The sequence below is a fragment of the Rhodofomes roseus genome (genome assembly GCF_022264815.1).
Source record: "Rhodofomes roseus strain CIRM-BRFM 1785 chromosome Unknown C8Q71scaffold_2, whole genome shotgun sequence".
Lineage (NCBI taxonomy): Eukaryota > Fungi > Basidiomycota > Agaricomycetes > Polyporales > Fomitopsidaceae > Rhodofomes > Rhodofomes roseus.
This window is the reverse complement of record NW_025952958.1, coordinates 347,709-369,164: the sequence shown is the minus strand read 5'-3', so window position 1 is coordinate 369,164 and position 21,456 is coordinate 347,709. Positions and strand designations below refer to the sequence as shown.

Sequence of the window (21,456 nt, the reverse complement as noted above, 5' to 3'; positions counted from 1 at the left end):
TCAAACGTGACGCGCCTTGTTCACGACCACCTCAGCCACCGGTCGTATCTTGGTACCTACGTCTGCTACTTCCTCGTCTTCGCCTACGGTCCACTCTATTGACCTCGGAGTGTCGGGCTTGCTGCAAAAATCTGTTGCTCGCAGACCCGGATTATCGCCAGCAGCATCTGCACTTGCTGGGTCTCCAGTGATGAACACCTCGACCGACCCTCTCGTAGCTCTGCGGGGTGCTATCAAAGCCCAGAGCAACATAACATACAGCGATGGCTCGAATTCTACTAGCTCACTTGCATCTGCCACGCACATCGTTCTCTCTCCTACATCCTCCTTCCCGAAGTCCACTTTGACCAGACTGCGCAAGCCCGGCGCGTCCTCCGTAAACCCCACCCCGTCACCACGAACCTTCTTCACATTACAGGCTGTGTATCTAGCATGGCTACTCCGAAAGTCCTCCGTTGCGGAGTACGTGAAGCAAGCGAGGGAGCACGGGCTGACTGTAGGCTTCGTGAGCGTCACGGAGCGGAAGAACGTGGTGGATTGGTTGGAAGGGAAGACTAGTGAGCTCGATGGATTGGTACCACTAGCAAGTGAGCGATTCCTTTTTAACGTTTGGAACCTCAAATTGCTGACGGATCGTGTGGTAGCTGACTCTACAACACCTCCGGGCACACCACCGAAGCACAGAGGAACCGTTGCTCTACCAGCAACACCCTTCCCATCACACAGCGGCGACCATTCTAGCCCGCTGAAGCGGCGTTATGTCGCCGACATAGGGGACATCGAAGCCGTCAAGAAAATCAAGGCGAATGAAATTGAGCTTCTGGACAGAACGAGTGTTCTCCGAGGGATAAAGTCTAACGTGCGTATCTGCGACTATGCTCATGGGTAATGAGTATATTCTTACTTTGCCTGCGGTAGAACTTCTCTGGAGTGAGTCAGGCAATGGCAGACAAGCTCAAGAAGCTCCGAGACGCAAGCAAGAGCGGCACGCCGGCGATGTCCGCACCATCAACACCAGGTATGGTCTTCCACATGACTTGCAGTGGTCCAATGAACCAAATCTCTATGTCACAGATCCCAAAATGCACGCACGAAAACAAAGTACGTCTAGTCCTCGTTCTCTTAGGAATTCCGGCTGAGGGATTATTGCAGAGCATCAATATCCAATTATCATTATCTCATCATCGCCCACCGCTCTCATCACCATGCACAACGTGAAGCGCTTCCTGCAAGACGCCGTCTTTGAGCCATCGCAGGAAGCACGGGCGCGTGCAGCAGCAGAAGGCAACGCCCGTCCCGAAGACATGATACCCATTTACCGGAAGCGGACGGCAATAGACTCTTCTGGCCGCGAGACAGAGACACAAGCCCGGTGAGCGAAGCTAAAATTGCCTGTCTGCTACGCTGATCGGAGTACTGATACGGCGATAGGTACTTCGTTGTGGATGGCACGGAGGCATTGGCGAAGTTCGGTGCCGATGCATGGGACCGTGTGGTGTGCGTCATGACGACTGGCCAGGCATGGCAATTCAAGCCGTACAAGTGGAACGAGCCCAAGACACTCTTCCATCATGGTGAATGATAGCGGGACGCCGACCGACAACAATTCGCTGATGTGAATTTTTTGCAGTGAAAGGATTCTACATGACCTGGGCGAACGACCCTCCGAACCACAAGATACAGGACTGGAACGTTACCGAGCTAAAGGTGAGATGCCAGCCCGAACAGCGCTCAGCATATAGAGAAATGAACCTTGTACGGCGTGTAGATCGATCAGCACAGACGACACATCGACAAGTCCGTGGTCGCGCACTTCTGGAAGACCTTAGACACATGGACAATGACCAACAAGCCGTGGCTCATGCAAGGCTGAGTTGTGTACTATCTCATCCCTGCTGTATCTCTGCTGTCGCGTGTTGTATGCTATGTGACCCAGTTGACGAGCTGACAGCACGACAGTACCGTCTGCTGAAGACTTCAATTACGACGACGTAAGCGTATTTACAGACACCGCCTCGACCTGCGCGATCCTTCCTCTTAACAAATCTGCAACCGTCAGTAAGCCGCGCAGAACGCCTTCGTCGGGTCCCCGACCTGGCACAAGTTTCGTATGTGCGAAGTCGATGAGCCTAGCCACAAACGGCGGGCCGACAGCGTCCTCGATCTCGTCCTCATCCGTATCCTCGTCCTCTTCGTCTTCGCTGGTATCGCGATCTACGTCGGCTTCTGCACGCTTTTCTGCCTCGCGAAGCAGTCGGAGCCCTTCCCTTGCTCGCTCCCAATCAGCCTCGTAGACGATCAGCAGGCTCCCTCCGACCATCCGCAACTCGATGTCTTTCATCACATCGAGGATCTCCTCCACGTCTAATAGTAGAGCATTGAGAATTGGTAGCAATATCTCTGATGGTAGGCCGGTCGCGTGCAATGCACCTGCGCTCGTCGTAGGCTGCGCGGAGTCGGTAGGGTAGGCGGGTGCTACGAGTGGGAAGAATCGCGCGAAGCCGTCTGGGAGGTCTGCTGGCTTGACCGACTTGCCATAGGCCTTCGCCGTTACTACCGGCTTGTCTGCAGCCAGGTCGTAAACCTGAGCGCAGTTGTCAGCTGCCAGTGGGGAAATAATGTATGCGGTAGGAAGACTGACTTGGAACCCCGTAAGCCGCATACCAGTCTCCTTCGAGGTCGTCTCGGCGGCGACCCTCTCCATTCGTTCTCGCTTCTCCTGGGTGGCGTCCTCATCAAAGAGCACCGTGCCCAACTTGATATCCAGGATGTTCGGCTTCGCGAACGTGTGTGCGAGATTCTCAAGCACAATGGACTGTAAAAGATACACATGTCAGGACGTTCGACGTCGCTTGGCCCTCGTCGGTCGTGTACTCATCTTTCTCGCTCTCCGGGACGCCCTCCAGCGGCTTGATGGCGTTCATGTCCAGTCCGCCAGCCTCATTCTCGACCCTGCCCTCCAGCTTCAGGGTACCGTAGAACTCGGGTACAAAGTCTCTGAGGTTCTCGCATCGCGGGTCCGTTAGGAGGGCCTGATAGAAAGCGATCTCACTAGGGAGGGTGGGTTTAATGAGCAGAGAGCCGTCCTCGGTTGTCGTGACTCCCGGGTGACCGCCTACTTGGTTGGCGAAAACCTTGGACGGGGGTACGGACTCCATCAAGGTTGTGCGCAGTTCTATGAGCTGGTTCGGGGATAATGCAGAAAACAAGGCTGAAGCTGAGCGGACAGCGTCGGCGAGGGTTAAGAAACCTCCACTGTCAACTGGCTTCGGTGGCGTTATAGCTGTGCCAGATACCCAGCTGCTCGGCCTTCTCTTTTACGCATAGAACTCGCATCACAAACATCGGACGAGCTTGCGTCGCACGACATGGTGATTTGCAAAGGAATGGTGCGAAAGTCTGTGAGAGTATTGTCCAGAGCTCGCGAAGAACCCAGGCATGTATGTATGAAGCTAAGCGTAGGACTGATCCGGCAACTCAGAACAAACTCTACTCACAACCGCCATGTCCTCTCAACACGTCCTCAACCATGACGATAATGTCTACCTTGCCGTGACCGTGTCACCGTCTTCGCGATTCATGGCGAACCCGGAGCAGCTCGCCGTCCATCCGTCGCTCACCCACCTCGGAATGGTAGGTCAGTTGCGGGATGTACAGCTGCTGAGTGCACCCCGCGCGAGCTGGCCACATTCGCAAGGGGAGATCCTCTCTTCTCTCAACGGACTGGACGGCGTGAAGCACGTAGATGTGCAGGGGCCCCCGCGTATGAGGGCGAAGCGCGGTGATGAGCTGTAATTGCATTCTGTCAGCTGTGAATACCACTCCGCCTCCTATCCTGCTTCGCAGATTGTATTGACGCATGTTGGTGTAGATTGTCTTTCCGGACATAGTTCAAGGTCCACGAGCGTGACATAACGGTGCCGATCCTGACACTATGACTCGGTATTCCTGACCACAGGGGTTCTACTGTTGGGCAAACCCTCCCCATCGATCGGCTCTATAGCCCAGCGACATAATGCACGATCTTTGGTTACGTCTTCTGTGGTCGTGGATACACAATGCATCCACGTTGCATATGATGTACGTTACCCGGTTATGCGAGCGGCATCTGGCACCCTGAAGCACCGTCCAACTTAGACAAGGGGCGATAAGACCACACAACTTTCCTAGTGACCTCAGGCTCTGAGCAGTGAGCGTTGAATTTGGACCTGGTTTGGACAGTGTTTAGGCTGGCTGGGAATTCATCAACTTCACCGCTCCTGTACGGATCTTGAACTCGAATTTATCGGCGGATATTCGCTCGCTGCCCCGTGCATGGAGGCGCTAGCATTGAAATATTGATATTGAGGCCGGAGGCCCCGCCAGTAACCCAGTCGTAGTGTAGTCCGTCGCCTCGTATAATCACCACAGGTAGTCAAGCTAGTCAAGCAGCATCCGACATGCACTGCACATGAAGTCGGTAGAATGCGAGTGTGAATATGGTTCAGTCGAAGGCTGCGGGGTGACGAGTTCCTCCGGCATCGCGTTGGGTGCATCCGGCCACCGGCCGCCCACAACCTTGACCAAGTTTCACTAGACCTCCATATTCCCCAGCTTCATACTCCCTCGTAATTGGCTCACAGAAGCCTGGCGCCCTCTCTGAGTCCCTTTCAGAGCTATTGACTGTGACGGCCGAACGCTATGGCCTCGGCGAAGATCGCGACATTGCTCATTCGAGTAAGTCCGGGTTTTCCTCCTACCACCATGACCCGCCGTTGCTCAACTTCGCGCAGACTCTAGCTAAACCCATCAGTAACCAACTCAAGACGCAGGCGAAGCAGTCAGCCGTTATTATTTGGTTCTCTGTGGTGCCAGGCTGAGATTCGCGTTTGCGTAGGCATGAGACTTTCAGGACGTTCTGTGTGAACCTCGCGCAGCGGATGTACAGAACTGAGGTCCAGTTGCGAACGAACCTCCTGGGCGAGCCTGCTAAGCATGTCCGGCCGCTTTCTGAGACGCGGTGTGTTCGATGCCATCCGCTCTCGGAGTCGACCTGATTATGCTTCATTGCAGTGCCATAGAGAACGGTGCGAATGCGCTCGCAGAAGGATTCCTCTTCAGCGTCGCAGCCGCAATAATCATGGCCGAAACTTGGCGGTCGTCGCGAAGTCAAAGCAAACGACGAGATAAAGTGGACGACCAGCTGGATGACCTGGAGAACAAGGTTACGGCGTTGACGGAGCGGACAGAGTCGTTGCAGAGGATATTCGAGGAGCGTTGGGAGGAGGAGAAACAACGGTGTGGCTCCCCGCATGTGGTCTTTCCGAACAACCTTTGTTGATGCATGCCTCGCAGGAATGAGGAACTCGCGCGAATACTGGAGCGCGTGGTGGAGATTGGCTTGCGGGGTGGTTGGGCCGAATTCGAGAGTACCCCACTGCAATTGCCCCGCATTCAATTGGCACGGCCACGGTCCCCACCATCGTCAGCAGCTCAGACCACGGACCCAGGCGACTCAGACGCAGACGCAGCACCCCGCCACTCTGACAGCCCCAGGGATACATCTAGTTGATTCTCATGATTATTCGGACCATCAGCTGGGAGGAAACCTCGTGTACGTTCACGTCAATACCTGTGCTTCCATCGTCGGATTCTGGCAAACTGCCAATGGCTGCTGCTGCTGCTCAGGCTGCTATCGTCCGGTTGCAGGGTCTATGTCGCAGTGAGAGTCGTCTGCGTGGCAACACGATGGGTTTCTTACGGACAGCTGCACTCACGAGGAGTCTCCCAGGCCCGAGTTAATTGTCTGCTCGCAAGCCTAATAACTCGTCTGAGTACTCAGCATCAGCGCTTGCGGACTCCGGCGCTTCCAACTGGTGCTTCCTCTCGGGGAGGCGCGCGTCTGGGCGGCTGGCCTCAAGACGGTAAAGTACAGCCACCAACGATTGATACGTACTGAATGCAGCAGCTTGTCCAGCACTGCCAAATGCTTGGTATGTTCTGATCGGATACTTCTGCCTCATCCGCCCTCGCTATTCAGGTACTCGCGTGTCCTGCGCGTGTCGAGCCATAGCAATAACCACTTCTATGGCGGGGCCACACAGGGCCTTGCACCTCCTTGAACGCACACAAACCACCGACTGATGCCGTCATCAACGCGCCGTGGCCACGCGAAGCAGGAGCATCCTCGCTGCAGTCGTGCTTGCGCGGTCCTGATGTGTGTCTCCCCAATGAGCCGACGTCAATCGACGCAAGTCAGCGGGTAAGCCTCTGGTCCACGCAAGTTGTCTTATGTTGATATTATCTACTAAGTCCGTAGTCCTCAGAATTCTAGTATGGGTGGTTCATCACCTCCCTCAGCCTTGATGGCGCGATATGTTGAACTCTGTCAGCAGCTGTTGGCACGATCATCTCCCACTTGCGGCAAGAATTACCCGTGGGGTCCTATCGGTTCAATGCCTACCCCAGATCGTCAATAAGTATTACGATCATACAACAGGAGCTGACTCGTCGCTCTTTGTGTACGCCTTCGCAACCTTTGCCCAGACTTGTCTGCTCGCCCACTCGGTGACAGACTTGAGGACCGAGACTGAGTTGAGCGACTAAGGATATCCTCGGTGAGTTGACCTCAGTATAGCTATATGTGTTCGATATTCCCCACGTCATGAGAAGCTTCACCGGTGCAGCTAGCCATTTCGGAGGGCCTACCGTAACGTTGGCTGTGTACGCCTCGGTCCAGCCCCGACAAAATGTGGCACGAGATACCGATCCACCAGCGCCAATCGTACAGACACGAAGTCGCACCATCTCTGCTCCGACCTCTCTCTCCAATCCGGCCCTGGTATGTCGGTGATTATGCACCGTCTTCATCTGCTTGTCAACCTCGGTGATACTCTACTGAGTTGCCATGACAGCTTGAACGCTGCCCATAGATTTGTCAAAAACCAAGACAAGCACATTGCTGCCGCATGTTAAGCGCGCGGTCATCGCAGAAGCTCGTCGCACAGCATCTCCAGATAAGCTGTGAATTCCCCGCTCACGTATTCGAGGTTGGAGGACAGCTAATAGGCCAGCCGAATTCTTGCGAACTTGCAGCCGCTCAAGTCTGGAACACCTCGGCTATCGTAAAGGTACAATCTGGTGTACTGCCTAAAAGGTGTATGGTTGGGCTCATCTGATTTCACCCTACACGTTCGACCGCACAGCAGATATGTCATTCTTCTACCCCCGTACGCATCGGGGGCACGTCCGAGGCTCCGGAAGCCCGTTACCCGCAGTAAGTCTACTGTTGTAAACGGCTGTGCCTTCCAAAGCGAATGTGTCAACGCATCCCTCCCTCGTGTTGCGCTCGTGGCCATAATCCGCTGGAGTAGACCGCAACGCTAACCTCTGTCGGCATTGTTGAAGTCAGCGATGCGGGTACCGGCATAAGTTCCTCTCTAGAGTTCCGCGAATCGACTCATCGACTCATCGCACCGCCCCTCGCCTCGTTTGCGGCACTGTATAAGGGTCGGCTACACATCCGCCCAATGTAGACAACTCATCTGTCCCTCGGGATGTGGGCCTCGCAAAGTAATAACCAGCTGCCAATTGGTTATGACCCACATGCCGATTTCCCTTGGGACCTTCGTGGCTTCGAGGAGGTCCCTGCATACCAGGTGCGTGTGACATCACAATAGCTTGCTTATTGTTCTCTTAACGAAAAGCGTAATAGAACGCTCAGCAGCCGTTTCTGCTGTACCACCCTCACGAGCAGTCAACAAGCCAACTGTTCACCTACGATGAGAGCTGGGCTCCAGCGCCGTGCCCGGAGTTCGCGCAGGCTTATCCTCTGCCAATCGTGCGTGCGCCAAGCAGTTCACCCAACTACAGCCTGCTGTCTCTGTCACCGTAAATTGTTATGTCATCACCGATTCCCATCGGTAGCTCATGTCCTCGGTTTATCTAGAGCTACTCCATCTCCATCCACGGCGTTCACCGGGAGTCTTCCGACATCGCCGGATCCTTTGCTACGACCCTTGCCCCCATCCGAAGCTCAACCTCGTCTGCGCATCCCGCAGACGCCACTACCCCTGCATGCTCGGCGATCTGACACGATCCGGTTCGAGGTCCGCGGTTCCCTTGGTATTCGCGTGTGCGATGGACTGAGCGAGCATGCTCAGCCCGTACTCGACTCCAGCGGGGATCACGTTCTTGAACGCACAGGTGTCCGCCAAATCCATCTAATGATAGATGTACGTGGCTTGCATATTGCTTTATTGGGATTCCTCATTCGTCATATCGTAGTGGCCAGGATATCGACGTCGCGGCTCTTATGTTCCCGCACGAGAAAATGGGATCCCCATTACTCGAGGCCGTCTGGCGTGCCTTGTGTGCCAGCATATCAAGACCTACGTGCGTATATACAAGGTGGGCCACTCAATACTCGCATCACAATGCGGTCTTTTGTGTATGAACAACATATTATAGCGAGCACAGTCCAAGGGGCATCGGAACCAGCAGTGGGCCTTCGGCAGCGACAAAATACGATTGGAAGATCTGTGGCTTACTTCAATCGTCCACGACGGCAATGTATGGCGTCCAGAGATCGAAGCGCATGTACGATCGCTGTCATGATTAAGATGACGAGTTCACTTATAGGTATTGTATGCTGTATGCATCTTTCATGTACTATCAAAACCCGCTATTTGGGTCCAGTCATTAATAGCTCTCGAGTCGTTCTGTTATTCTCGAATACGTACCAAGATCATATACCATCACAACCTTTCGCGACACATAGCCAGCTTTAGTGCTGATCATGGCAATGCATATGCCCTTTGCATCGTTAGCTCTGGCGGAGGTCGGAGCTGTCGCCTGATCATTGAAAGTTTGTCGCTAGACTTGGGATCAGGGAGCCCGCATGAACGGTGGCCGTACAGTAAGCTTCCATGCATGGCGTGACAATCACTGCCTCTGTTAATGAGCCCATATCGTCCGCGCTACGGAACACTAAACAAAGCAGTCCGTGTGTGTTACAAGCTATCAACGATGGTACAATGTGAAACACAATCCAAATCCAAATCCAACGCAGACATGAGCAGAGCAACAACAAGGTATAAAGGACTTCACATGAGCACGCAACACTTCTTCAAGAAATCGCAGCAGTCATCCCACACACTGTGAGTACTCTGCACCTCCTCAGCAGTCTTGATAGTACCACCATCCCGCCGAACGGTGATGGTGTACTCGCGCTCTGCTTCACCTTCGCCCGGTACAGGGTACCACCATCGCAGTGTCTGACCGTCAACATCCCAACGACCCGCAGATACGTCAACGGAGAGCGCCAAAGACACAGCTGCGGGGGAGAACAGCCGGTCATACGTAGCCGTCGACGGGCCTTGTGTGAGGAGATCCGCCGTCGACACGTTACGAGACGCAAACGGAGTCGGCTCCTTGGATAAGGCGTCGTCGCTAGTCAGCGTCGTCGGCGTGTCGCATGTCTGCTCTGCAAATCGGGACACAAGCTTGTCGCTGGCGTAGTGTACCAGAGGGACGTAGATCTCGGTAGCCAATTCCTCCGACCGGTTGCCCAGCCGCTCTGGTGAGGGAGCATCCTCTGGCCGGACGCGCACGGTCAGCTTGAACTCCGCCTTCGCGATGTCGAATTGAATGTCTTTCGGCAGACCGATTATGGCGACAGGATACGGACGGCAGAACGCCTTGACGGCCCTTGCACCATCAGTCAGAAAGTCGAAGGCGTTCTCCCATCGGGAGAAAGACACCGGGTCATAGCTGACTCGCAAAGTCTCGTCCTCCGAGCCAGCGGCCAATGTGGTCAACGACAACGACGACGCCGCGGCGCTGCGAGTCATTACGCTCGGGCCCTTTTGCAGTAGGACCGCCGACGACGCATCGCTCAGCTCCATTTTCGGGCCGTCGCGCGAGCGGAGGTCATCCGGGCTCCACACGCTCAGGTCCTCCATATCCCAGCCGTCGCCCCACATGTGCGAGTTGTCCGGGCAGTAATTCCAGATGGTGTAGTTCAGCGCGTTCGGCCCGTCCGCGGCGTTCAGGCTCGCGTCGAGGGCCTTCTGCTGGCTCGAGTAGTCGCCCTTGTACTTGCCGTCGTCAGTGTAGCCGTACGCCTTCTTGCCGTCCATGTCGTACGGGATGCCGATCTCGCCGATGATCGTCGGGTACGGGCCAAGGATGGGCGCGTCGTCCTTGAGCATGCCGAGCTGCTCCTGGATGCACTTGCGGATGGCACTCTCGCCGATCCGGACGGCGGGTAGCGTGGAGGAGTACTTCCCTCTGAGGAGCCCCAGCGCGTCGGCGTTAAACCAATTCCAATGTCTGCTTACGAGCGTGAGTCCGTCGTAGTAGTGCGCGGAGTAGCAGCAGCGCCCATTGAGCTGGTCGTCGGCGATGGTCGGTGGCAGTGCGAAGACGGGAGGGGCTACGAACATGATCGCTTCCGGATGTGATTGTCGAATGCGCGCGGAGAATGCTTGCCAGTGCTCGAGCCAATGCGTTTGTATGAAGTGCGGGATGCGGTCACTGTCCGGGGTGCTGAAGTAGTCCGGCTGGAGGACCTCCCCGGACTCGACGTCCCATACTCCATGGAGAGCCCATATACAAGTACCCAGTTGCCACTGCGGGTCCCGCCGCCAGCCCCAGTGAGGGTGCACGCCATCTGGTTCGCTCTCCGGGTTCATCCAGACTGTGACGCCTTGAGGGTCGATGGTCTCCGAGCCGTCACGCGAAGGACCCATGCTGCCGAACTTCCACTTCTCCACCGTCTGCGCCTGACCCATGCCCAATCGAAGGGACTGTGCGGGCGTAGGGAATGTGCCCTTCTTGAGCGTCGACCCCTGCTTCTTCGGTACGGTATTCAGATCATCGTACCCGCAGAAGCCTTCATACGGCTCGTTCATACTGTCCCAGCCAATCACACATTCGTCAAGGAGGTCGCCCGCATCGCGAACCCGATCGGCCAGCGCACCGAACGCCGCGATATAGTGCGACTGCAGGTAGTCCTGTATGTTTTGTCCGTCAATTATGCACTTGGGCGCGTATTGTCTGCCGGCAAAGAACAGCGTGAAGAGCGTCTGCGAAGCAAGACGCCCGTAGTTCGTGCTCCATATCATGGCTGGCAATTCGACGGGCTTGGGGGCTGCAGGGCTGGGATATTCAGCGTGAATGACAGCTGCCTGTGTTGCAGTGAAATGTCGAGGGTTGATCCCGCACGCAGGAAGTGTCCAGAAGGGTGCGCCAGACCCTCCGGAGAAGCGCGACCACTACACAGGGTATTCTGTTAGCATACGGCAATGATCGACCTAATTGCTACTGACAATGTCTTGATGAGGATCCATGTACACTTTGAACCCATAGTCTTTGCATTTCCGCAGGACGCGGACGGTGTAGTCCATGAACTCATAGTCATACTTTCCGCTGGTCTTTCGCTGAGACTCCGGTCCACATGCGCAGCAGGAAGCCCACTCACGGTCCAGCATGCTCCAATGCCTCCCAGGTAACGACATATCTCAGCATATTGAACCCCCATCCTCTGAGCCGCGCCAGGTGCACGTCGGCAGAGCCGTCCTCGAGGTTGAGCGGCCTGCCGACGAAGTCATAATCGCCGCTCTCTCCGGATTCCCAGAAACCGTTGAGGATATACGATGGGCAGTCCACCGGGGCTTTATCTGCACCTGAGAGATTCACGCCTCGCAGCAGGATCGATCTCCCGGCATTGTCGACGAAGTGACTGTCAAGGGTATGAATGAAGTGAGAGGGTGTAGGGATACCGGTCGCCGGCGAAACAGAGGGTACTCTAGGCATGGATAGTGATTATGGAGCCGCTGGAAGACGAGACACCTAGCAGCCCAAGACTTGTTCAGTCCGTCCAAGAATAATACCACTGTCCAAGCTAGCACCAGATGAGAGCTGCTGAAGAAGCTTAAAGGAGGCAACCTGCAGTATGCACTGGGCTGAAGCAGCCACCGCATCATCTACACTACGGTTACATAAGCCACTTCATCTCCGAACCGCGTGCATATATCTCGACGTATGTACGGTTGCGATCGCATGAGCCACGAGAACAATGTAGTGAGTCGGAAGGACTTTGACAATTTGTGTAGTGGTGCTTTGCAGGCACCATACGTAAAAGCAGCGGACCAACATGGTGAGCATCGTATACAACATTTTCCGTCGGCCAGCTCCTCCTCCAGGTACATACCTATATTATCAACGTCGCGATCGCTGCGTGGACTCGTCCCTCGGCATGCTGTAGTATCATATCCGCTGGATGGTCATGACAAAGGGACCTACGCTGAGTTTCCTGAGTTGACAGCTTGCTTCAAATCGGTGCGTAATCGGGTTCTGCGAGGAAATAGGACCCTCTCACCGGATAGCAACACATATGCCTACGGCGCAAGACGAAGGATCTACCTCACTATAGGAACCGTCCGACGTCCCGCATGTCGTGCGTACCAGGTAATTGTGCGTAATGTGGGATACCTGAGTCAAGCAACTCTGCACGACTCCGGGTCGGAATCATCGACTTTGCGGGACGTTGGTTGCTGCGGGGAGCCTCACTCGGTCTACTCGTGTCATAGGTTGTCGGTGAGTGCGAATCCGTGTCAAGGAGTCGAGCGTGCGAGATGTCGGTCAAACATGGAGAAGGCAAGCTTCAGTAAGTGCCGTCCGTGTATTGCGGCCTCTCAGGCTCTCCCTTGCTTGTATAGCTGACATTACGATCTTCCAACTCTTTTCTGCGATTGGGGACGTTTCAAGGTACTGACATTCTGAAGGCTCATGCTAGCCCGTGAAGCATGCAATGGCATCGCGCATTGTCAGCCGCAGCTACATATCACACTTCGGACCCTTCCCTATCAAGGTTCATCTCGCGGATGACTCCAGGAATCGTTGACAACATATTACGACATGGGATAAATACAGTAGGTCTCGAACCTAGGGCCAGCCTCCGCTCGCGATGAGTCGGCAGTTATGTTATGATGCCTCTGAGTTGCTGCCATGTTGGCCAATTGCACGCGGCTGGCGTAGGTTGTGTTTACGAAGGCGTCAAGTTATCAGACAACCGTGCCAATGACTTTGTGACACGTACTCGATGACACAGTGATACATACTCAGCAACGTCTCAAGCGTATGGTACGCCGGAAGGCCACAGTTCGATTTCCGTTTGAGGTGGCTGCTGCCGAGGCCCGATCTGCTTACGTAAGCTGGTCTGGCCGAAAGTCTCGTTCCGATTCGTGCCTCCCCTCACTAAATTCACGTTCTGTTGAGTGCTACAGACTATTCTTGATCTGTATCGGGTTGAATTGTAGCTTCTGAATATATTGTGGGGAGTCCATATCTCAAATTTGAGCCGGAAGAGTCGGAACCTCGGTAAGCGCCGTCGGGTAACGGTCACACTTGGCGGTGGACGACGTCTTCATTGCGCACGGGGGCGATTGGGCGCAATGCTTTGAAACTTATCTGGCTGACTCGCAGAAAATGGTTGGATAACTCACATCGCTGCGGATGAAAAGAACTTAAGTGCAACCGATGTCCGCAGCCTGTCCAATTTAGGCAGGTGTGACCGTGAGTCTGGGGCGCTTACGGAGTTCCAGCACGCCGAGACAGACAATCCATACCACAGAGCACCCAAAATCCATTGGAAAGCCAATAATGCACTCAATAATGTCTCTTCATTGTCTCAGAGTACATGGGGGATGAGCTAATCTAAGGGAGAGCACAGACGAGGCCATGCAACACTCGGCCAGAGTGGCTTACGTAAGCAGATTGGGCCTCGGTAGCGGCCGTACCATGGCCGTATCACTGATGTTGAACTGTGGCCTTCCGGCCGACCTTACAAGCGTCACTAAAAGCGGTCGTGTCGAATGAATCATCATGAGAGGTGTGCAAGGCGCAGCGTCGGCAGCGAACCGCGAACAAGATCTTGACCTTTCGCAACTCTTATCAGCATCTCATTGGCTAGTATGTACTAACGCTGGGCGAGGGCGAGTCAGACTACAGTAGCCTGGGATCCTTCTCTTCTGTTGTCGCGGACATAGGCTACTGTTCGTTGGTAATTTCACTCCTGCATTGGTAAGCTTTCACAGGATTTCACGGTGAAACTGACGAAGCTGCCGCTGGGAATGGATACAATATAAGAACACGGACGCGTCGGACCGTGTCCTCACACCGAGACAACTTGAACATGAGCAAATTAACAATCACCTACCGCCGCGTTGGCGAGCTCGACATCAAGCTTGACTTATCCATACCGCCTTCAGCTACCGCAGACAGCGCCGCGCTGCCCGCTGTGATCTACTTCCATGGCGGTGGCTTGCTGTCAGGCAGTCGCTTAGAAGAAGATATCTACTTCGAGTTCTGGCTGAAAGGTACGCTGGGATCCTCGGTCCCCAATGTAAGGGCGGACAAATGGCACTCACGATGTACTCGTACTCCAGAGTCAACGCTTCGACGAGGCCTCATCTTCATCGCAGCGGACTACCGCCTCGCGCCTCCCTCGACCGCACTCGACATCATCGACGATGTGAAAGCGCTCTTCTCCTTCCTCGCGCGTCCGACGTTCTCCAAAGAGCACTTGCCCAACAGTGTATCGCTGGACGCCACGCGCCTCGCGATCGCAGGTTTCTCCGGTGGAGGTTACGTCGCGCGAGTAGCGGGCATCTACGCAGAGCCGAAACCGAAGGCCGTGTTGTCCATGTTCGGCATGGGCGGTGACTTCCTCTCCGACCACTGGCTTGCGGTGAAGAACACGTACCTAAGGTTCCCCGGTGCCGCCCAGATCACGAATGCCTCCGTGGCTCACCTCCTGGACCCGTCGATCCCTGCCGTAGCGGAGGCGACGCTCAGAGTGCGGAGCGACGGGATGGTGTCGGACGACGAGAACCGCTGGTGTCTCTTCATGCATGCCTGGCACAACGGCAACCTCCTCGACTTCGTCCTCGGCCAGCCAGTCTCCGCTACTCTACGAAGCCTACCGTACGCGGATCGCCTCGCGGCGATACCTCCGCGGTTGCGGCCGGCGATCTTGGAGGACCAGATCAACGCGGCGTTCCCGCCGACGTATCTCGTGCACGGGGTGAACGACCATTGTGTCTTAGTCTCTGAATCGGAGAAGACGTACCAGCGATTGCGGGAGGTGGGAGTCACGGCGGTATTGGACATCGTCCCGGATGCAGATCACGGGCTCGTTACGAGCACTGTCCCCCCGGTACCAGCACCGGGATCTGACGAAGCACAAGAGAGAGGCATGGACTTCATTGAACGAGAGCTGCGCAAATGATGCAACATTTCTGCTGCACGTAGGGGCAGGATATGCATGTACACGACCTTCGTACAGCCTCCGAGTCGAGTATCACGATGCTGGACCGCAGTGGTTGTGTGTATGTTCTGCATGTGGTTGACAATAACACAGGGGCTACAATGCCATGGTCGAAAAATCACATTGCGTACATGAGAGCTCGTTGCCTACGATGCTTGATTGAAGCAGATGTCATCCGGAGGGTCACAGGGAGCCCGTGAGCGTGTCTGCGGAAACAGAGTTCAGTACCATCGCAACATTGAGACCGCAACAATATGCGTGACAATACGACCTACACTGCACACCTCGCAAGTTCTACTATGTGATGGTAACTCCCATATATTCGCGAAGGCGGTACCAAATTGCACCGCGACTATCGTGGTCTTCATCCTGGACCATCTTCCAACAATTGTCGCACAATTCGCCCTGCTCCACCTCGTCTCCAATGGGGTCCAAGACGTTTATGTTCGCAACCAAACCGATTTGAACGATCACCTTCGCCATTGACTCAAGATTGGCTGTACACTCCTCTTTATCGATGCATTCAATGCTGACGTTGATCTTGGGCTGTCTATATAGCCAGCTGAATCGCCCCCTGGCAGCTGCCAGTAGGGCTTGCCTGCCATTGAGGCATCGTATGAGATCCTCTGGAGACAGTCGCTCCAGCGTACCATCGGGGCGCGCCACACCATTCAGCAAGAGGTCGTTGGGAAGCAGAGCACAGGTGTATAGCGCCGGGGGGGGGGGGGGGGGAGGACGGTGTCAGACTGCGTGAGACGTGCCAAGTTGACAGCCGTGATCGCGTCCTTGTCCTCAAAATTCATGTAAGGAATGCATCGTTTCCGGAGCGTAGGAGAGTCATAATAACTGAGTGGGAAACAGGTTTTGAGACGGGATATAGCACCTGCCAGAATCTGCTCGATCTGGTACTTGTGGCCCAACCGTATCAAGCATGCGATAGTCGAGAACGGTAGACACTTGTTAGCTGCAAGAGACATGCTATGATGCGGCGCGGCACGACCGCAAGGCCAGATTCTCAGCGACAACTTCGTTGACGATCACGACATTGCACGCACCCACAGCCATCGTATAAGGCAGACAACAGAATCTCCACGTCTCCAGGCACGTCATGCATCTGCACAACAGCGCATCCGTCTAGCATCTCTGACGACGGTTGCGGAAGCTTGAAGAGGTCGCGGAAGAAGGTGGAGTGTCGGGCGAGGAGACTCATGTGAACGCGGAACGATTGTGGCCCAGCATGTAGGATTACATTGCCATCTTCAAACCAGTACGAGGTGGAGTTCCCCGCCGGAGAAGGAGTTTCTGGCTGGCCTTCGTGACACTGCATCGCGAGGTGTCCTAATACAATGCGTTGCTGAGCAGAGTCTTGGTATCAGATGCCGGATTACAAGAAAGATGAGGTGGGCTGCCAGCACTGGAGTTTGGAACAAGAAGAGAACGGGACTATACGGAGTGAGAGGAGTGGTTGTGGTTAGTCACTCACTGCGCTGCGGCTGCTGTACATACTTGCGCAAGATCGGATCTGATGGCAGGCCGCTAGGCCTAAGTAGGCGCCGAGCGCAATCCTGCGCTCAAGTTCTCAGGCTCAGTGATCAGACATGGAGTTGTGGTCCACTTATTCAATATTCGTTCAGGCCCGGCGATGGAAGGCCAAGGAGTGTTTCTGCAGCGGCTGTGAGAACGTTATGCTTCTCGACCTGAGCACCGCGACCGTATCACTAGTACTTACGCATCGTGAGTGAAGACTAAAATGAGTACACATACATAGTAACCAATGACTCTGATGAGTGGGGGCATGATATGATCCAATAACTGCACATGCAGTGAGTGGGGGCCAGGCACAAAACACAACCAGAAGCTAGTAGTCGACGACAACCAAAACATCGAAGGCCGTCTCGTTATGGGTGGTGACTTCCTATCCGACCAAGTACTGGCTTGCGGTAAAGGTCAGTCAGAAGCACCGTAGGAACGGAACCCGCCTGCAGTACATACTTTGATAGACACATGTCACAACTTGAAGGAGGTGTGACCGTCTGAAGTCCCTTCATTGCAGTGGAGTATGCGTCGCGCAATGCCTACGAACGGTATGTATGTGTATTTGACAAACTCAGTACCGTAAGGTGACTCATGCTACGCACAGAAGCCACCTTATGTTTATAACGGAAACATGCCGGATAGGATGAGTGACAGTAGTCGTGATTCGCGATTGTCCGGTGTCACGACTCTATTGGCACGTCTGCGCGGGTGACAATGTCAAGGAGCATGAGAGCTTCGTTGCTATATGACTTGACATGGCTTACCTTGCGCATCTGGCTTGCCCCAATCCTTGACGGGAACTCCCATGTATTCCGGAAGGTTCGACCAAATGTACACGCACACATTGTTGTCGTCGTCGTCCAGCATTTGCCGGCAGCTTACGCACATGTTGTTTGTTTCGTGCTGACCTGCGAGCATGACGTTCAAGAAGTCGATATTGCTGAGCAGCCCCTGTCGGGCGATGTCCTTGGCCATCCTCTCCATAGCGGGCTGACACTCCTCCTCCTGGCTGCAATCATCACTAGTGTACATATCCTCTAAGAGTAGCCACTCAAACCGCGTCCTAGCAGCCCGAACTAAGCACTCCCTGCCATTGAGGCACCGTACAATGTCCTCCGGAGCTAACCGTTCCATTGTGCCGTCTCCGCGAGGAACCCCGTGGAGCAACAACTCGTTCGGAAGCAGCGCGCAGACGAAAAGTGCTCCCGGTAAGACGATACCGGTCTGAGTGAGCCGCGCCAGGTTCACGACTGCGACTGCGTCCTCGTCCTTGAATGACATGTAAGAACTGCGTCGATTGCGGAGCATACAGGCGTCCGCATATAAGGCCGGGAAACAGGTCTTGAGACGGGATATGGCACCCGTCAAGATGGATTCCATCTGATATTTGTGGCCTAGTCGTATGAGGCATGCAACCGTTGAGAACGGTAAGCGATTTTTTGCTCCGACATTGAACGTACTACACAATGCCGTACGGTATGATGGCAACGGGAACGGGATCGTGTGAGCAACACAAGCTGACAATGAAAAGGGCGCAATCCACGTACCACCCGTCGTACAAGGCAGACAGCAAAATCTCTATGTCTCCGGGCGGGTCGTGCACTTGTACTACGACGCAGCCGTCTATCATCTCTGGCGATGTCTGCGGAAGCTCGAAGAGTTCGCGGAAGAAGACGGAGTGTCGGGAGAGAAGGCTCGTATGGATGCGGAAACCACGATCCCCGGCTTGCAGGATAACATTGCCATCGGCGAACCAGTAAGCCGACTTTTCCATGGAACGGTTGGCATCTGGACGACTTTCATGAGACGGAGACTGCATCCCAGAACGCCTCGGTGGCAGGATGCAATGATGAGATATTATGATTGGGCAGAGTGAGGAGAATGTAGTAGGCACACGATGCTCAGCGTGATGGGTCCGTACCAAGACTCGAACTGAGCGATCGGAGTGACGAGTCAGCGCTATGGCACTGCCGGAAGGGGCAGCCTCTAGCAGCGCAGATCGAGATCGGACTAATGTAAGTATTATAAGTTACATGAGGGTATCCGTACATTAGTGACATAGCGCTACAACCCAGTCGTTCAGGCCGTGTTCGAAGAACTCAGTCGAGGACAACGAGCCCATCAAAGCTCCTCTTTGAGACGGCCTTCTTCAGCATGGTGTAGGGGTCGAATGCCTTGCGGGCCGTGGCCTGCTGTTCGTTCACCTTCTCCCATCCGTCTTCGACTTCCTCCACGATCTCCTCGGCGTCCGCCTCACCCATGAACACTTTCAGAAGCGCAGGGGAGAACCCATTCATGAGGGCAACACCCTTGCGGTCCGCCGTCACAGGGATCGCAGTCATTCCCGGACCTGGGTGTGCTGCCAGGTCCCAGTAGACGATCTGCGGGACCTCGTAACCCGCTTCCTTGTATGCCCGCTCGATCGCGTCGTGGTTGGTCTCCCAAGCACCAGGCTGTGCGGTCGACGCCTCGTCGAACTGCATGTCCGAGAAAACGAAAAGGGTCTTGATCATGTCCTCCTGTTTGACGTTGTTCTTGACAGCGAGAGGTAGAAGCAGATCGACGAAGACGGCGTGCAAATCCGTGTTCATATCCCACTGTGACTGCTGCATCTGCTGGAGCGTGCGTGCGAGGCCGTTGCGCTCGAAGTCGATGACCTGGAACTGCGGGTGCTGCGAGAAGGTGATGAAGCCATTGGAGAACGGGGGCTTGGAAAGCTGAGCAGTGATGAGAGAGAGGGCGAGGGCGACTTCCATCGGTCCACCCCACATCGAGCCCGAGACGTCGCAGACTGCGAGCGCGCTGTCGAGTCTCCCAGCCTCGCGCAGTCGCTGGACGAGCGACATCCACTGCGCTTCGAGGACACGCATACGCATCTGCTGCTTCTTGCGCATAAGATCCTCCAGTTCCCATGCCCCTTTCCAGTCGTCGCGCACCAACTCCAGCACATCCTCCACGATCTCATGCGGCATCAGCGTCGCGCCACTGATAGTCTTCTCACCGCTCTCGACCTGGAGTAAGTACGCCGCAAAACCCTCGGGATCGTGCTTGAAAAAGTGTACGCCGTTGGCATTCATGCAGTGGGACGCCACACGCGAGTACTGAATCTCTTTCCACCTCCCCGCCGACATCAGCGGCTCGGGGACAGCGAGCGAGCGTCGGAGCGGCGTCAGCACCCATCGCTGGTAGTAAGAGCGTAGGACATGTGTCTCGAGCGCAGGCAATGGCTCATCGCGAGATGCGTTGATGCGCAGGCCAGTGAAGACACCCGTGTCCCTCAGCAGGAGGCAAATCGCGGTGCTGAGGTTCGTGACACGATCATGAGAACGGTTTGGCGTTGGTGCCCACTTCCCCACCAGCGAGAGTCGTTTTGATAGGGCCCAGCACTCGTCAGAACCGTGGTTTTCCTTCTCCACCTGCTCGAGGAGGGAGACGTCGTGAGCGAGCTTTTCGGCGAAGAGACGCGCAACCATCACGTAGAGCGCACGGAACTTCGGCTCCTTGAGCTTGGTACTGAGGCGTATGTGGTTCGCCTGTGTCCGCCCTGACCTGCTGAGGTCCATCCCCTGGGCCCTCGCACGCTGCTCCGCGCGTCTCACCGCATAGCAGCTACGGGGCGCATGCAGAAATCTCGCAGGATGCCCTATAGGTCGTAGCTCGTCAGAGACTGCGAGGGCTACTATGTTGAGGAGATCCTTCCAGTAGCCATGCGACATGGCATCGTTACTCCCATTCGGGCGCGTACACCGGGGTTCGACGAGCTGGGGTAGGTTGGTGATGGCAGTCCGTGGATGGTTCTCGTAGAGCCAGCCAAACGCCCTGATTTAAACGCGTACCGCGTAAGCCAACAGTCAAGCGCAACAGCGAAACAGACTACTTACTGGTAGAAGACTTCCTTTTCGCCCTTGCCGTCGTGAATGCTTCGCAGTTGCCAGATGATACGCAACGTCAGCTGCGGATCCTCTGCCCATGCCGCGTCGAGATACAGCCCAATGTTAGGGCCAAAGGCGGACGGCCGGAGCGCCTGAAAGGCATCCAGGGCCGGCGAGAGCGTAGACAAGTACGCCGGCGCACCGTTTGCGGTAGAAGTCCGGTGGGCTGTCGCCTTGAGTGCGTCCATCATAGGGTTTTGCGCCACAGGTGCGGGCTCAGGAACAAGTTCATGCACAATCTGCTGCTTGACGGGCAGGAGGATGTCAAGGAAGTCCGGCGAGTAAAGCTCCGGAATGACGGGCAGAGTGACGTTTTGGGACGATGTTGCTGCTGGAGGAGGGGACATGTTGTGGCGTATCGAGGGACTGCTAGCTGCAGAAGTGCTGAACGTTGAACATGCATTCTGCCCGGCTTTTAGCTCAAGGGTTTGCAATTGTTCCTGGTGGCGCGTCATCGCCTTCGGTTGCCACGGCCCCTCAAGAGCTGATGACTCCTCGGCTCGCCTTGTTGACTCGAGCGGGCCGTGCCGTAGGAGTCAACAAGTGTAGAGCTTCATAGAGGACTCGGTACTTCAAGGCTTGCTACACCATTGGTCGTGACCTGAACAAAAAAGTCTCAACCGAGATGCGTTCACAGGCAGGGTCAAAGTAGTCGCCAATTGCAATGTAACGCCAATG

At 55.2% G+C, this 21,456-nt stretch overlaps 11 protein-coding genes across 11 annotated transcripts; 6 read left to right on the top strand and 5 right to left on the bottom strand.

Annotated features, from left to right (window-relative positions):
- Positions 1 to 13: 13 nt before the first annotated feature.
- C8Q71DRAFT_732923 (RNA polymerase II-associated protein) lies at positions 14 to 1,960 on the top strand. The gene is made up of 8 exons (XM_047922292.1): positions 14 to 587; positions 645 to 859; positions 919 to 1,018; positions 1,075 to 1,101; positions 1,153 to 1,372; positions 1,432 to 1,574; positions 1,631 to 1,707; positions 1,769 to 1,960. The coding sequence occupies exons 1-8, from the start codon at positions 191 to 193 to the stop codon at positions 1,871 to 1,873; spliced, it is 1,284 nt and encodes a 427-aa protein (XP_047783500.1). The 5' UTR covers positions 14 to 190; the 3' UTR covers positions 1,874 to 1,960.
- C8Q71DRAFT_732921 (SAICAR synthase-like protein) lies at positions 1,961 to 3,479 on the bottom strand. Its single transcript, XM_047922291.1, has 3 exons — positions 2,879 to 3,479; positions 2,642 to 2,817; positions 1,961 to 2,584 (listed from the first exon to the last, which is right to left on the bottom strand). Exons 1-3 carry the CDS (start codon positions 3,156 to 3,158, stop codon positions 1,982 to 1,984), a joined length of 1,059 nt encoding a protein of 352 aa, XP_047783499.1. The 5' UTR covers positions 3,159 to 3,479; the 3' UTR covers positions 1,961 to 1,981.
- Positions 3,480 to 3,504: 25 nt separating this feature from the next.
- On the top strand, positions 3,505 to 3,795 carry C8Q71DRAFT_853008 (uncharacterized protein; the record flags this gene model as incomplete). The annotated part of the gene is made up of 2 exons (XM_047926887.1): positions 3,505 to 3,637; positions 3,698 to 3,795. 2 exons carry the CDS (start codon positions 3,505 to 3,507, stop codon positions 3,793 to 3,795), a joined length of 231 nt encoding a protein of 76 aa, XP_047783498.1.
- A 668-nt stretch (positions 3,796 to 4,463) lies between these two features.
- Positions 4,464 to 5,910, top strand: C8Q71DRAFT_203687 (OPA3-domain-containing protein). The gene is made up of 5 exons (XM_047916982.1): positions 4,464 to 4,716; positions 4,773 to 4,819; positions 4,877 to 4,999; positions 5,053 to 5,277; positions 5,335 to 5,910. Exons 1-5 carry the CDS (start codon positions 4,681 to 4,683, stop codon positions 5,549 to 5,551), a joined length of 648 nt encoding a protein of 215 aa, XP_047783497.1. The 5' UTR covers positions 4,464 to 4,680; the 3' UTR covers positions 5,552 to 5,910.
- A 1,361-nt stretch (positions 5,911 to 7,271) lies between these two features.
- Positions 7,272 to 8,851, top strand: C8Q71DRAFT_203833 (uncharacterized protein). Its single transcript, XM_047916983.1, has 5 exons — positions 7,272 to 7,637; positions 7,694 to 7,869; positions 7,928 to 8,213; positions 8,266 to 8,388; positions 8,449 to 8,851. The coding sequence occupies exons 1-5, from the start codon at positions 7,536 to 7,538 to the stop codon at positions 8,593 to 8,595; spliced, it is 834 nt and encodes a 277-aa protein (XP_047783496.1). The 5' UTR covers positions 7,272 to 7,535; the 3' UTR covers positions 8,596 to 8,851.
- Positions 8,812 to 11,928, bottom strand: C8Q71DRAFT_827154 (glycoside hydrolase). The gene is made up of 3 exons (XM_047926313.1): positions 11,462 to 11,928; positions 11,310 to 11,409; positions 8,812 to 11,255 (listed from the first exon to the last, which is right to left on the bottom strand). Exons 1-3 carry the CDS (start codon positions 11,794 to 11,796, stop codon positions 9,084 to 9,086), a joined length of 2,607 nt encoding a protein of 868 aa, XP_047783495.1. The 5' UTR covers positions 11,797 to 11,928; the 3' UTR covers positions 8,812 to 9,083.
- A 74-nt stretch (positions 11,929 to 12,002) lies between these two features.
- On the top strand, positions 12,003 to 13,117 carry C8Q71DRAFT_732878 (uncharacterized protein). Its single transcript, XM_047922290.1, has 2 exons — positions 12,003 to 12,649; positions 12,751 to 13,117. Exons 1-2 carry the CDS (start codon positions 12,025 to 12,027, stop codon positions 12,783 to 12,785), a joined length of 660 nt encoding a protein of 219 aa, XP_047783494.1. The 5' UTR covers positions 12,003 to 12,024; the 3' UTR covers positions 12,786 to 13,117.
- A 780-nt stretch (positions 13,118 to 13,897) lies between these two features.
- C8Q71DRAFT_203588 (Alpha/Beta hydrolase protein) lies at positions 13,898 to 15,516 on the top strand. Its single transcript, XM_047916981.1, has 2 exons — positions 13,898 to 14,360; positions 14,430 to 15,516. The coding sequence occupies exons 1-2, from the start codon at positions 14,177 to 14,179 to the stop codon at positions 15,269 to 15,271; spliced, it is 1,026 nt and encodes a 341-aa protein (XP_047783493.1). The 5' UTR covers positions 13,898 to 14,176; the 3' UTR covers positions 15,272 to 15,516.
- Positions 15,517 to 16,025: 509 nt separating this feature from the next.
- C8Q71DRAFT_732874 (uncharacterized protein) lies at positions 16,026 to 16,835 on the bottom strand. The gene has a single exon (XM_047922289.1). It carries the CDS (start codon positions 16,635 to 16,637, stop codon positions 16,326 to 16,328), a length of 312 nt encoding a protein of 103 aa, XP_047783492.1. The 5' UTR covers positions 16,638 to 16,835; the 3' UTR covers positions 16,026 to 16,325.
- A 391-nt stretch (positions 16,836 to 17,226) lies between these two features.
- On the bottom strand, positions 17,227 to 18,805 carry C8Q71DRAFT_203514 (uncharacterized protein). Its single transcript, XM_047916980.1, has 5 exons — positions 18,394 to 18,805; positions 17,611 to 18,305; positions 17,449 to 17,546; positions 17,303 to 17,385; positions 17,227 to 17,240 (listed from the first exon to the last, which is right to left on the bottom strand). The coding sequence occupies exons 1-3, from the start codon at positions 18,663 to 18,665 to the stop codon at positions 17,527 to 17,529; spliced, it is 987 nt and encodes a 328-aa protein (XP_047783491.1). The 5' UTR covers positions 18,666 to 18,805; the 3' UTR covers positions 17,227 to 17,240; positions 17,303 to 17,385; positions 17,449 to 17,526.
- Positions 18,806 to 18,945: 140 nt separating this feature from the next.
- On the bottom strand, positions 18,946 to 21,125 carry C8Q71DRAFT_793946 (uncharacterized protein; the record flags this gene model as incomplete). The annotated part of the gene is made up of 2 exons (XM_047925513.1): positions 18,946 to 20,665; positions 20,728 to 21,125. The coding sequence occupies 2 exons, from the start codon at positions 21,123 to 21,125 to the stop codon at positions 18,946 to 18,948; spliced, it is 2,118 nt and encodes a 705-aa protein (XP_047783490.1).
- Positions 21,126 to 21,456: the final 331 nt, after the last annotated feature.